Source organism: Coturnix japonica, chromosome 2 (genome assembly GCF_001577835.2).
Source record: "Coturnix japonica isolate 7356 chromosome 2, Coturnix japonica 2.1, whole genome shotgun sequence".
Lineage (NCBI taxonomy): Eukaryota > Metazoa > Chordata > Aves > Galliformes > Phasianidae > Coturnix > Coturnix japonica.
This window is the reverse complement of record NC_029517.1, coordinates 437,635-450,920: the sequence shown is the minus strand read 5'-3', so window position 1 is coordinate 450,920 and position 13,286 is coordinate 437,635. Positions and strand designations below refer to the sequence as shown.

Here is a 13,286-nt window from a genome sequence, read left to right as displayed (position 1 = left end):
TCCCAAAGCATAAGCACAGCCCCAAACAGAAGTCATTATTCTTAAATGCTACCACAAAATATCACTCTATACATTCTCAGCCCCTCTTACCGCTAAACTGGACACTATGAAGCTTCGAGCTGCTGTTGGTTGGTGCAGTGAGCTCTGCATGCCAATGTTGGCCGTGCGTCTGTCCTGAGTTCAACAGCCAAAGACACAGCCGCAGCATGTTTGGGATGGAAATGTTTGGGATGAGTGGTGCCATCTTTCTTGGAAGGCCTTAACTGCCGCCAAAACACTGCAGGATTCTGGGATCTCATTATTCATTTCTGGGCTTCTAATAATTCAGTATTGGGACTGTGGGATTGTGGAATTATGGGATTCAGCCATTCGCCTCCCACAACAAAATAAGGAGAAAGATGAAGATCACAGCGGCGATGATGAGAATTATCCCACATCTTATCAGGTCTCTCCTGTATGACAAAGAGTTGAGTAGTGCAACCAATGGGTTGACTGCTCTCTCCATATGATACCTCACTTTCTCTTCTGTTAAGAAGTGATCCAGGTACAACGCGTTGCTGTAGTACCTGCCCCCATTCTGCCGCACAGTTTGGTGGACCTTCTCCATCAGCTGCTGGACCCTGCTGGTCCCGCTCTGCCCCGGTAGCCCTGTGTTGATGCTGCAATACCGATGCTCGCAGCTCTGGATCAGGTTGCGCAGAGCTCTGTTATCAGTGTGGGTTCACGTAGTCGCGCAGTGATCCCGTGGTCAGCTTCTCCACGGGTGAACACAACAACTGTGTGCCTGAACACGCCGGCTCCAAAGATGTTCCGCACGCCCTGCACGGCCTCCTGGTCCTCCTCGGTGAAGCGGCCCAGCTGGGTGACCAGCAGCAGCACGTGGGGGCCGGGTGAGGACAGCTTGATGCAGCGGGAGATTTCAGTGCACATCTCATCGCTGCAGTCCCACACATGGAAGATATCGGCCGTGTCAACCACCACAATTTCCTCTCCATTCCAGCGCCCAACTGCTGTGTTGCAGCTGCAGGTCACAGGCGAGTTGGACAGCTTGGACTCGAAGACGCGCCGCCCCAGGAGGGTGTTCCCTGTGGCGCTTCGTCCCCCCCCGGTCTTCCCAACCAGGAGCAGCCGCATCGCGGAGCTTCTGCCGTCCCTGGGCAGCGCGGGGACACGTCGAGTGGCTGAGGCTGTGCTATGGGGACACAAGTGCAGGGTTCCACCAGCTGCTCAGCTGGTAATGCTGCAGCACAGACGGCCCCAGCAGTGCCCGGAGAGCAGCGGAGAAAGGAGGGAAGAGAAAGAGAGCCGTGACACAACGTGCTGGGGTGGCACAGAGCAGAGGGGTGGCGACAGCCCGGGGTGCAGGGGCACAGTGGTGTGGTGATAAGGACCCCCCTGGGATTTGACAGGGACCCCTCTGAGCGGTGACAGGGACCCCCTTGGGAGATGACGTACCCCTCTGTTCAGGGACACGCGTTCAGCTGGGGTCGGCATGGGGCCAAGTGCAGTGCCGGAGTTCTCCCCATTCTGGGGCTGGGGCTGCACTGATGGACGGGGTCAGCACTGTGCTCGTGTGATCACAGGGAACAGGGAGTGGGAAGAAGGGAAGTGGGGAGGAGAGAAATGGGGAAATAAGGAAAGGGGAAAGAGGAAACGGTGAGAGGAGAAAGGGAGATGGAAAAATGGGTAGAGGGGAGAGGAAATAGAGGAATGGGACAAGGGGTGTTGAGGGAAGGGCAGGGGGAGAAGGGAAAGGGAAAAAGAGGGAGAAGGGCTAAAAGAGGGAAGGAAGAAAAAGGTGTAAAAGGGAAAAATGAAAACGGGACAGGAGAAATGGGAAGAGAGGGCGAGGGACAGAGCCGCTCCCTGCCGCGCTTCCCCTGCCCCGCATCCCGTCCATCTCAACCCCTCCTGGCTGCATGGAGCCCCCCCCGTTCCCCGGCCGTACCTTCCCGTAGCTCCGGTCCCAGCTCCGTCGCAGACCGCCCAGCTCCGCCGTGTCCCCGCGGGGCCGCGCACCGACACAAAGCGCAACGATCCGCGGCTCCTCCCGCCTCCCGCCCCCTCCCTCCCTCGCTGCCACACGCGGTGACGCTCAGTGCGACATTCACCTTTTCTTTGGGCTCCTCCAGGGGTGGGCGCTGCAGCCCCCGGGCAGTCCGAGCCGTCGGACCGGCAGTGAGAAGTGCGGCACTTATACCGGAATGGCTCCGCTTGGTTCCGATAACACCGTCCCAACGAGCACCGGCTCTGCCCCGTGGCACTGCGCCCTCAGGTGGCTTCCCTTCCTGCTATAAGCAATGCAGATCTTTAGAGGACTCGTGAGCTTGACAGCCCACGGTAGGGAGCTGGAAAGGGATTTCCTCTGAGGTCTCTTCCAGCCCCAGGTGTGCTGTGATTCTGTGATGTCCTATGGTTGCCTCTGTAGTCGGGCTATGTCCTGAGTTGGAATGTAGGGCCCATGAGTATCACCTGATCCAACCTCTGGCCACAGACAAAAGCACCCAAACCCCAACCCTATGCATGAGAGTGCCCATTGGTCTGGGGAGCTGCTCCATGCCCACCACCATCTGGGGCACAGCCTTCCCCTCACCTCCAACCAACCTTCCCCTGACAGCTCCATGCTGTTCCCGTGCTGTCAATGTCACCAGAGAGCAGATCTCTGTGCTGCCCATCCACTCCCTGTGCGGATCTGTAGGGCCATGGGGGACTTTAGGGCCATAAGGTACCAACAAGAAGACAAGGCAGAGTGTCTTGTGCGTGTCCAATGGGCTCCTTTTGGGCTAATTATGTACTAAAGCTCACACCCATTGCCATGGAAAGCTCGTTATTGCAGTCACGGTCCTCCAACTCAGAGCTCCGGGGATCCCAAATCCCATCACGGGTGATGAAGTCAGAGGCTGAAGAAGGCATGAAATGCCTCTGCTCTGTCCCTCTGTTTGTGAGGTGCCCATCCTCAAACCCAAGCCAGCTTCTGCCAACAGTTTATCCCAGCTTGGTAGCCAGTGTTTTTGCTCATAGTCAGCTGTGTTGTGTAGTGAGTGAGCATTGCCTCTGCTGCCTGCTGGGTGGCACAACTGTGCTTGCAGGCGGTGGCTCAAGCCACCTAACACTGAGGGCTGTCAGTATTAGCCTTTTTTAGCTTTTCCAGCTCTCCTCTTGGTGGTCTCTGAGACTGCAGACTAATTATGGTCTCTACCAGACAGAGGTCCTACTCCTCCAAAACTGTGGCAACCCAGACAGAGGGCCAGCCCAGAAATGTGGCAGTTCTGGTTTACAGCTGTTCGGATTGCCTGGGCTTGCTGCTGCCTGGGGAGGGTGGCAGGGATTCCATCTGTGTGAGATGTGAGCAGGTGGATGAGCTGCTAAGCCTGGTGTTGGAGCTCAGGGAGGAAGTGCAGAGGCTGAGGACCATCAGGGAATGTGAGAGGGAGAAGCAGGGTGAGGACCACAGAGAAAACACCAGAAAAGTGGTGGACCCCCTGCCCTGTCACAGGAGGACAGTCCCGACTGATGAGGAGGGCTGGCAGAGAGTCTTGACTCACCGTCATGGGTGCTCCCCCAGCCTGCCTATGTCATGTCCACCACTCTCCCTGAGCAACAGGTATCAGGCATTGGAAATCAAAGAGGAGGTGAGTGGAGAGAGGATGGAGGAACTGCCTAAAAGGGAACTCCCTAACCTGATTAGGCTCTCTGATGGGGATGCTGGTACTCCTCAGTTGGTGGTGTCCCCCTAGTCTAACTGCTCTTCACCCGCCATTAGAATGTCACGAACTAAGAAAAAACGACGGGTCATCGTTATTGGTGACTCTGCACTGAAGGGAGCAGAAGGGCCAATATGTAGACCAGATCCTCTTCATAGGGAGGTCTGCTGCCTCCTGGGTGCCCGGGTTAAGGATGTGAGGAAGAAACTTTCTTCCCTAGTCCACCCCACTGACTACTATCCCCTATTACTATTCCAAGTTGGTAGTGATGAGTTAGGCAGAACTTCCAAGAGGACTCTGAAAAAGGATTTCAGGGCCTTGGGGTGACAGGTAAAGCGTTTGGGAGAACAAGTTGTGTTCACCTCTATCCCTCCTGTTTCAGGGAAGAATGAGGGATTCAATATAATGGACCAACAGATCAGTACCTGGCTCTGAGCTTGGTGTGCCCAGCAGGGGTTCGGGTTTTTTTTACCTTGGCTCCCACCGATCAAAAGGGGTCTTAATAGTATTGGGTAGGTTCATCCAGAGGGCTTTAAACTAGGTACCAAGGGGGGTGGGGTTGTAGCTGGGGCCACTAATATGGAGACTATATGCAATGTCCTTGTGCTTGCAGGAGAGGGGTGTGCTTCTAAACACCTGAGGTCTTGGCCCTTGGTGAAGGAGGAGGGCGACTCACCCCCTTGTAGGAAAAACACGAGGGCTGGTGTCAAGCTGGTGGCTGTGGAAACGTCTGATAGTAGTCATGAGGCTATTAGGGCTGCTGCTGATTGCAAGGAGGCCAAGCTCAGGTGCCTTTACACTAATGCACGCAGCATGGGTAATAAACAAGAGGAGCTGGAGGCCATTGTGTGTTCGGATAGTTTTGATATAGTTGCCATCACGGAAACATGGTGGAATGACTCCCACAGCTGGAGTGCTGTGATTGAGGGCTACCAACTTTTCAGAAAAATAGACTAGGTAGGAAAGGCGGTGGTGTAGCTCTCTATGTCAAAAAAGACTGTGAATGCATGGAAACTGGTAACGGTGATGATAGGGTTGAAAGCTTATGGATCAGAATACAAGCTAAGGCCAGCAATACTGATGTTATTGTGGGAGTTTGCTACAGGCCACCTACCCAGGATGAAGAGGTGGATGGGATGCTTTATTAACAATTGGGGGAGGTCTCGAGGTCATTCCCCCTCGTTCTGGTGGGGGATTTCAACTTCCCAGACATCTGCTGGAATTACAATACAGCAGATAGGGAACAGTCTCGGAGGTTCCTAGAGTGTGTGGGAGATAACTTCCTGACACAGTTGGTGAAGGAGCCAACGAGGGGAAGCAAAATTCTGGACCTGCTGTTTGTTAACAGAGAAGGTCTGGTGGGGGTTGTAAAGGTTGGGGGCTGTCTGGGACAAAGTGATCAAGAAATGATAGATTTCTCGATCCTTGTTGAACTGCGGAGAAGAGTCAGCAGAACTGCCACTTTGGATTTCCGGAGGGCAGACTTCAACCTCTATAGGACCATGGTTGAGAGGGTCCCCTGGGGGGTAACTTTTGAGAGTGTGGGAGCCCAGGAAGTCTGTGAATACTTTAAAGAGATTGTCCTATGTCGCCTCCTGATCCAGCGACAAATCAAGGCTACCTAGTGACTTTACCGTGCCTCTGCGCACGGGGAACAGATGGGACTCACACACAGTGTGTAACGCCGAAAGTACAAGTTTAATGCCTCACAACAAACCCTATATAGTGGTACAGGTCACCACCCCTGGCAGACCCTCGTGACCTCCCTGACTCCACCCCAGGTGCACGCAGGAACCACCTACCCAATATGCAACAGTCCTAAAAGTGCAGGAGCTGACTGTCCCAAAAATCGTGAAAGACGAGCCGATGGGCGAGGAGGCCAGGCTGGCTGACCAGAGATCTTTGGCTTGATCTCAAGAACAAAAAGAGAGTTTACGGTCTCTGGAAGAGTGGGCGAGCTACTTATGAGGATTACAGGTATGTAGTGAGGCTGTGCAGGGAGAAAATTAGGAAAGCCAAGGTGCAGCTAGAACTGAGCTTGGCTGCTAAGGTTAAGGAGAATAGTAAATATTTTTATAAACACATCAACGGCAAGAGGAAGGCTAGGGAAAATCTCCATCCCTTGTTGGATTCTGAGGGCAACTTGGTCACTGAGGATCGGGATAAGGCTGAGGTACTTAATACCTTCTTTGCCTTGGTCTTCAATAGTAATGCTTGTAACTCCCTGGGAACACAGCCCCCTGCACTGGTAGATGGGAAGGGGGAAAAAAACGAGCCCTGAGTGATCTGTGATGAGACGTGCTTCTGGACGTGCTTTGAAAGCTGGATGTTTATAAGTCCATGGGGTCGGATGGTTTGCACCCTAGAGTGCTGAGGGAGTTGGCAGATGTGGTTGCCAAACCACTCTCCATAATTTTTCAGCAGTCTTGGCTGACCGGGGATGTCCTGGTGGATTGGAGGCTGGCGAATGTGACGCTCATCTTCAAAAAGGGCCAGAAAGACGATCCTGGCAGCTACAGGCCCATCAGTCTCACCTTGGTGCCTGGGAAGGTTATGGAAAGGATAATCTCAGGTATCATCATGGATCAACTAAAGGTCAGCCAGGGGATCAGGCCTAGTCAGCATGGGTTTATGAACGGTAGATCCTGCCTGACTAACCTGATTTCATTCTATGACAAGGTGACCCGCTTGGTAGATGAAGGTAAGGCTGTCAATGTGGTCTACTTGGACTTCAGTAAGGCCTTTGACACTGTCCCCCATAACATTCTGGTAGAGAAGCTGGCTGCCTGTGGTTTGGATGGGCGCACGCTCCACTGGGTGAAGAGCTGGCTGGATGGCCGGGCCCAGAGAGTTGTGGTCAATGGAGTGGAATCCAGTTGGTGGCCAGTCATGAGCGGTGTCCCCCAGGGCTCGGTGCTTGGGCCACTTCTGTGTAATGTCTTCATTGGTGATCTGGATGAGGGGATTAAGTGCACCCTCAGTAACTTCGCGGACGACACTAAGCTGGGAGGGAGTGTTGATCTGCCTGAGGGGAGAAGGGCGTTGCAGAGGGACCTGGATAGACTGGATTGATGGGCCAAGGTTAACGGCATGAGTTTCAATAGGGCCAAGTGCTGGGTCCTGCATTTTGGTCACAACAACCCCAGGCAACCCTACAGGCTTGGGGAGCTGTGGCTGGAAAGCTCCCACATGGAAAGGGACTTTGGTGTGCTGATGGACAGTCGGCTGAATATGAGCCAGCAGTGTGCCCAGGTCGCCATCCTCCAGTACCTGAAATATTCTTACAGTGAGAGTGGGGCAGGTCTCTTCTCACTGGTGACAAGTGACAGGACGAGGGGAAATGGCCTCAACTTGTGCCAGGGCAAGTTTAGGTTAGACATTAGGAAGAACAACTTTACAGAAAGGGTAGTTAGGTACTGGAATAGGCTCCCCAGGGAGGTGGTTGAATTGCGTATCCCTGGATGTGGTTTAAGAGCATTTTTGGATGTTGGTACTCGAGGGATTTGATTTAAGTGGAGAGGTTTTTAGAGTTGAGGTGTACTTGGTTAGGTGGTGCGGTTGACTTGATGATCTCTCAAGGTCTTTTCCAAACTGTGGAGGTAATTCTATGATTCTATGATTTCCTCACTACACAATGGCCCAATGTTACCAGCAGTGCAGTCTGGTTGTAGGCCTGCAGTGGAGTGGATTCCTCCAGGAGGTCGAGACTGTTCGGTCACGAGCGGTGTTGTTCAACGGGTTCATCTGCAAGTAACCTGGATGAAGGGATGGGAGTTCACCCTCTGAGCAGGTTTTTTGGCGACAGCACGAAAAGCTGGGAGGAGTGTGATGCACTGCTGGAAGAGCTCTGCCTTCACTTCAGCGTGAGACCTGGAACAGCAAGAGCTGACAGAGAGAACCTTGATTGAGGTTTGACAAGAAAGAGGTTAAGAAAGGCCTTGCAGCTGGGGTAGGGAATTAACTGGCATGGCATCAGACACTCAGTGGTTCGACAGCTGGGGCAGGAGCTTCTGCGGGGAAAGGACCTGGGGGTCCTGTTGAGCCGTTGGGGTGGTCGAGGCCGAGTACATCGTGTAGCTGACAGGTGTGCAATAGCGCAGCGAGTGTGCTTTTTGTGCCGGGGAAAGCCAATGGGCATCCTGGGGCAGATTAAATGTTACAGTGACATTGCATCAGCAGGGGCGAGTTTGAGGATGATCTCCGCTCTTACTCTACCTTCTGGTGAGACCACACGTAGAATGGTAGTGTCCATGTCTGGGCTCTGGCCGTGTTCAAAACAAGACGGAAATGTCCAGGAAGGAGGTCCAGCAGGGAGCCACAAGATTGATGAGAAAGTCTGGGGAGCACTCTCCTGTGCTGAGCACTAATAACAGGTAAATAACCTGTGGCTGTTGTTCAGCTGGGGTGAGGGAGGGAAAGTCGAGAGGGGATCTGATACATGTTTATAAATATCTACGGGGACGGTGGGAGCAATTAATATGGATGAGGCCAGGCTTGTTTCTCTGTGGTATCTGCAGCCAATAGGACAAGGAGCAATGGCCTTAAAAAGCTTGAACGTTAGGAGTTCTTTGTTACTAACATACCAGAAAGAACTTGTTTTATGGTAAAGGGTTGATGGAGCGCTGGCACGGCTTCCTTTGAGAGCTGGTGTGGGAGTCTCCTTCTATGGAGATTATCAGCAGGCTGTCTGGGATAGCCACACCTGCTGCAACCTCTACTGTAAGGGCCACTGCTTTACCGAGTGTTTTAGGACTTGATGATCTCTGTTGAGTTGGTCCCCTCTTCAAACCTATCCAACAGGGCAGGAGGGGGGCCCGAAAAAGGCCAGCTCAAGTGTGCAACGTCAGCAGTCCGTGTGGTTTTCTGGCTCCATTGTGTGATTTCTCGGATGTGGAGCAGGCCTCAGTCCTGGTCTAGCTTGGCATCACTCGCAGGATGCTTCGATGCAGCTTGCTTTCACTTTTTATTTCTGCCGTGCATGCGGGTTGAGCTCGAGCTGAATGAATGAACTCAGAGCTATGGAGGTGCAGGAGCAGTGCGGACTTCCTGAGCTCCAGGCAGGGGAGTGAGGAGCGAGGACAGGAGGTCCTCGCCAGCTGTAACCAACCCAACCCAACTCGCTCCAGCTCCCTCTTTCCACCTCTGCCCGCACTCTCTGCCCACTGGGTCCTGCCTTGGGAGTGGGGATGCCCTGGGCCCCCTTCCAGGGACGTGTCCTCTGGGACCAGCAACACCTCGCAGCCCACAGTACACTGGCAGCATGATTCATGTGTTCGTGTAGTGCAGGAGGTGCCATGGGTCCCTCAGCCTGGCCCAGGCATGGCTGCAAAATCATCTGTAAGAGGAGGACAAAGGAGAATCTCCATTCTTTACTGGACGAGGCTGGGAATGTGATCACAGTGGATAAGGAGAAGGCAGAGGTTCTGAATGCCTTCTTTACGTCTGTCTTTAGAAGTCATCTCGGTTATTCCCAGGTCTCCCCACGCTCTGACCTGGTAGTCTTGGCTGGGGAGCAGGCTGAAGCCCCTGTGATTCTGGAAGAAGCGGTCAGGGAATTACTACTCCAACTGGACTGTCACAAGTCCATGGGTCCAGATGAGATTCACCTGAGAGTGCTGAAGGAACTGGCAGAGGTGATCGCTGAGCCGCTTTCCGTTATCTTTCAGCGCTCCTAGTTAACGGGTGAGGTCCCAGAAGACTGGAGGCTTGCCAAAGTGATTCCCATTTACAAGAAAGGTCATAAGGAGGATCCAGGGAACTCCAGGCCTGTTAGCCTGACCTCGATGCCAGGGAAGGTAATGGAACAGATTGTCTTGAGGGAGATCATGTGGCAGGTGTGGGATGACCAGGAGATCAGACCTAACCAGCATGGGTTCATGAAGGTCAGGTCCTGCTTGACCAATCTGATCTCCTTCTACGACCCTGTCACCCATCTGATGGATGAAGGAAAGGCTGTAGATGTGGTCTACTTAGACTTCAGCAAAGCCTTCAACACTGTCTCCCATGCTATTCTCCTGCAAAAGCTGGCAGCCTGTGGCTTGGATGGGTACACTCTCAGCTGTGTAAGGAGCTAGCTGGAGGACTGGGCCCAGAGAGTGGTGGTGAATGGAGTTAAATCCAGTTGGAGACCAGTCACGAATGGTGTTCCCCAGGGGTTGGTGCTGGAGTCTGTCCTCTTCAACATCTTTATTGATGACCTGGATGAGGGTATTGAGTGCACCCTCAGTAAGTTCGCAGATAACACCAAGTTGGTGGGGAGTGTCAATCTGCCTGATGGTAGCAAGGCCCTACAGAGGGATCTGGAGAGGCTGGAGAGCTGGGCCAAAGCCAATGGAATGAGGTTCAACGAGACCAAATGCCGGGTCCTGCACTTTGGCCACAACAACCCCAGGCAGAGCTATACGCTTGGGGCAGAGTGGCTGGAGGACTGTGTTGAGGAAATGGACCTGGGGGTACTGATTGATGCTCGGCTCAACATGAGCTGACAGTGTGCCCGGGTGGCCAAGAAGGCCAATGGCATCCTGGCTTGCACCAAAAACAGTCTTACTAGCAGGAACAGGGAGGTAATTGTCCCCCTGTACTTGGCACAAGTGCGGCCACACCTCGAGTACTGTGTTCAGTTTTGAACCCCTCACTGCAAGGAAGACATTGAGGCCCTGGAACGGATTCAGAGGAGGGCTACGAAGCTGGTGAGGGGTCTGGAGCACAGGCCTTATGAGGAGCGGCTGAGGGAGTTAGGATTGTTCAGCCTGGAGAAGAGGAGGCTCAGGGGAGACCTTATAGCTCTCTATAACTTCCTGAAGGGGGGTTGTAGTGAGCTGGGGGCTGGCCTCTTCTCTCGTGTAATCAGTGATAGAACTAGAGGGAATGGTTTCAAGCTGCGCCAGGGGAGATTCAGGCGGGACATTAGGAAGTGTTACTTCTCAGAAAGGGTGGTCAGGCACTGGAATGCACTGCCCAGGGAGGTGGTGGAGTTGCCGACCATAGGGGTGTTCAAGAAACGTTTGGATGTTGCATTGAGGGATATGATTTAGCTGAGAAGTATTGGTAATGTTTGGAATGGATGATCTTCTAGGTCTTTTCCAATCTTGATAATTCTGTGATTCTGTGAAAATGGCCAGCAGTGTGCTCTGTGGCCAAGAAGGCCAATGGGATCCTGGGGCAGATTAAAAACAGCATGATCAGCAGGGCGAGTGAGATGATGCTCCTCTCTACTCTACCCTGGTGAGATCACATGTAGAATAGTGTCCATTTCTGGGCTCCCCAGTTCAAAAAAGACAGAAATCTCCTGGAAGGAGTCCAGCAGGGAGCCACAAAGATGATGAAGGGCCTGGAGCATCTCCTGTGTGAGGACGTAACCAGGAATAACCTGGGCTTGTTCAGCCTGGGGAGGAGAAAGCTGAGAGGGGATCTGATACATGTTTATAAATATCTACGGGGAGGTGGGAGGCAAATGGATGAGGCCAGGCTTTCATTCCCTCTTTTGTGCACTTCTCGGCTCTTTTTCCCTTTCCCTTCTCCCGCTGCCTTCTCCCCTGCAACACCCCCCTTGTCCCATAGTACTCACTTCTATCTTCCCTCTCCCCTACTACCCATTTTTCACAAAGCTCCCTTTCTCCTCTCCCCATTTTCCTCTTTCCCCTTGATTTTGATTTCCCCGATTTCTCTCCTCCCCACTTCCGCTCTCCCCCACTCGCCCTGTTCCCTGTGATCAACAGAGCACAGTGCAGACCCCCCATACCATCAGAATGGCGAGCCCCAGCCCCAGAATCGGGTTGAGAACTTTTTTTTTTTACCGGAACACTGCACTTGGCCTCATATGCCCCGACGCAGCTGAACGTCGTGTCCTGAACCGGGGTCCCTTCACCCCGGCAATGGTGTCCCTGTCACCGAGCTCAGCAGCGGGTGCCCTGTCAACTCCAAGGGGGGATCCTTGTCACCCACATACCTATCCTTACTGTGCCACTGCGAACCCCGGGCTGTCGCCGACCCCTCTGCTCGTGTTGCCATTCCCCAAGCACGTTGTGTCCACGGACTCTCTTACATCTCCCTCCTCTCAACTCCGCTAAGCTCCACACGGCGCTGCGGGGCTCGTCTGTGCTGCAGCAATTAATACCCTCAAGCTGAGCAGCTTTGTGGAGCCTCTCCGCAAATTGTGTCCCCATAGCACAAGCCCTCAGCCACTCGACTAAGTGTACCTGCGCTGTCCCAGGACCAGGCATGAAGCATCCCTCCGCGAAATGCGGCTCCGCTACTGGTTGGGACAGAAACCAGGGGGGAGAGGACGAAGCGCCACAGGAACATCCTCCTGAGGCGTCGACGTATTTGAAGTCCAAGCATGTCCACGTTCACGCCGGTGAAACCTCGTCCGCAGACACTGCTACAACGCAGTAACGGCCACTGCGAATGAGAGGAAACTTGTGTGGTGACAAGAACGCCGATATGCTGATCCATGTGTGGAAGACACCACGACAGCAGCGATGAGATGCTGCACCTGAAAAATCACTCCCGCCTGCATCACGAGCTGCACCTCACACCCGGCCTCCAGTGCTGCATCGTCTGGTCACCCCAGAGCGGGCAACGGCTTACCGAACCGAGGAGGACACAGGAGGAAGCCCGTCTGCAGCGGTCGTGCGGAACATCTTTGAGCCGCCGTGGTTTGGGCCTATCACAGTTTGTGTTGTTCACGAGCCGTGGAGAAGAGCTTGACCACGGATCACCTGCACGACTACGTGAAAACCACACTGATAACAGAGCTCTGCGCAACCTGATCCAGAGCTGCGAGAATCGGATACTCCGCCGCATCAACAACTAGAGGCTCCGGGCAGAGCTGTGCGACCTAGCAAAAGGTCCAGCTCATGCTGATTGGAGAAGGATACCAAACCAGTTTAGATCGCGCCGGTACAGAATTGGCAGGCATGGTACTGTAAGCAACCCAGCATTGGTTATCACCTGGATCATTCTTAATCCAGAAGAGAAACTGAGGTACATGCATGGAGAGAGCAAGTCAAGACCTCCATTTTGAGGGTGTCGCATGCTCGAGCCTACTTTTTCATACACAGGAGACTGAACTATAACAGAATGTGGGAATGATTCATTTCTCCGATGCATCACTTCGCTTTCATCACCATCTGTTTCCTTATTTTTTGGCCGAGGTGAATGGCTGAATCCCATAATCTCACAATCCTGCAGTCCCCTACAATTGGAATCCCAGACTCCTGCGGCCTTTGCGGCAGTAGGCACAGCTCTCCATCCCCCACCTCCATTTGCCATCCCCCCAAACAAACCCCTGACCTGCCCAGGGTGTGTCTGTCCTTGGCTACGTTAATGAACCCCTCCCCAGGGACAGGAAGCCAATGGCCCACACAATTGCATCGCCAGTGCAAGAAGCCTCACACGACCCACTCCCACACCCCAACCACACAACACACCACAGAAGCCTTCATAGTGTTCGCAAGTTGGACGCGGTCACACTGTTCACCCACGAGGGTCATTGAGACGTACATAGTCTAGATGTATTTTGTTTAATGTAGCCATGTAATAACATAACTGAGCTTTTTTTCTTGGGCATTGTGCTTCGCT

At 53.4% G+C, this 13,286-nt stretch overlaps 1 protein-coding gene across 1 annotated transcript; it reads right to left on the bottom strand.

Annotated features, from left to right (window-relative positions):
- Nucleotides 1-269: 269 nt before the first annotated feature.
- Nucleotides 270-2,071, bottom strand: LOC107308700 (GTPase IMAP family member 3-like). The gene is given in 4 exon segments (XM_015852778.1): nucleotides 270-721; nucleotides 723-753; nucleotides 755-1,192; nucleotides 1,949-2,071. Coding segments are annotated over 3 exon segments (771 nt in total). The 5' UTR covers nucleotides 1,135-1,192; nucleotides 1,949-2,071; the 3' UTR covers nucleotides 270-361.
- Nucleotides 2,072-13,286: the final 11,215 nt, after the last annotated feature.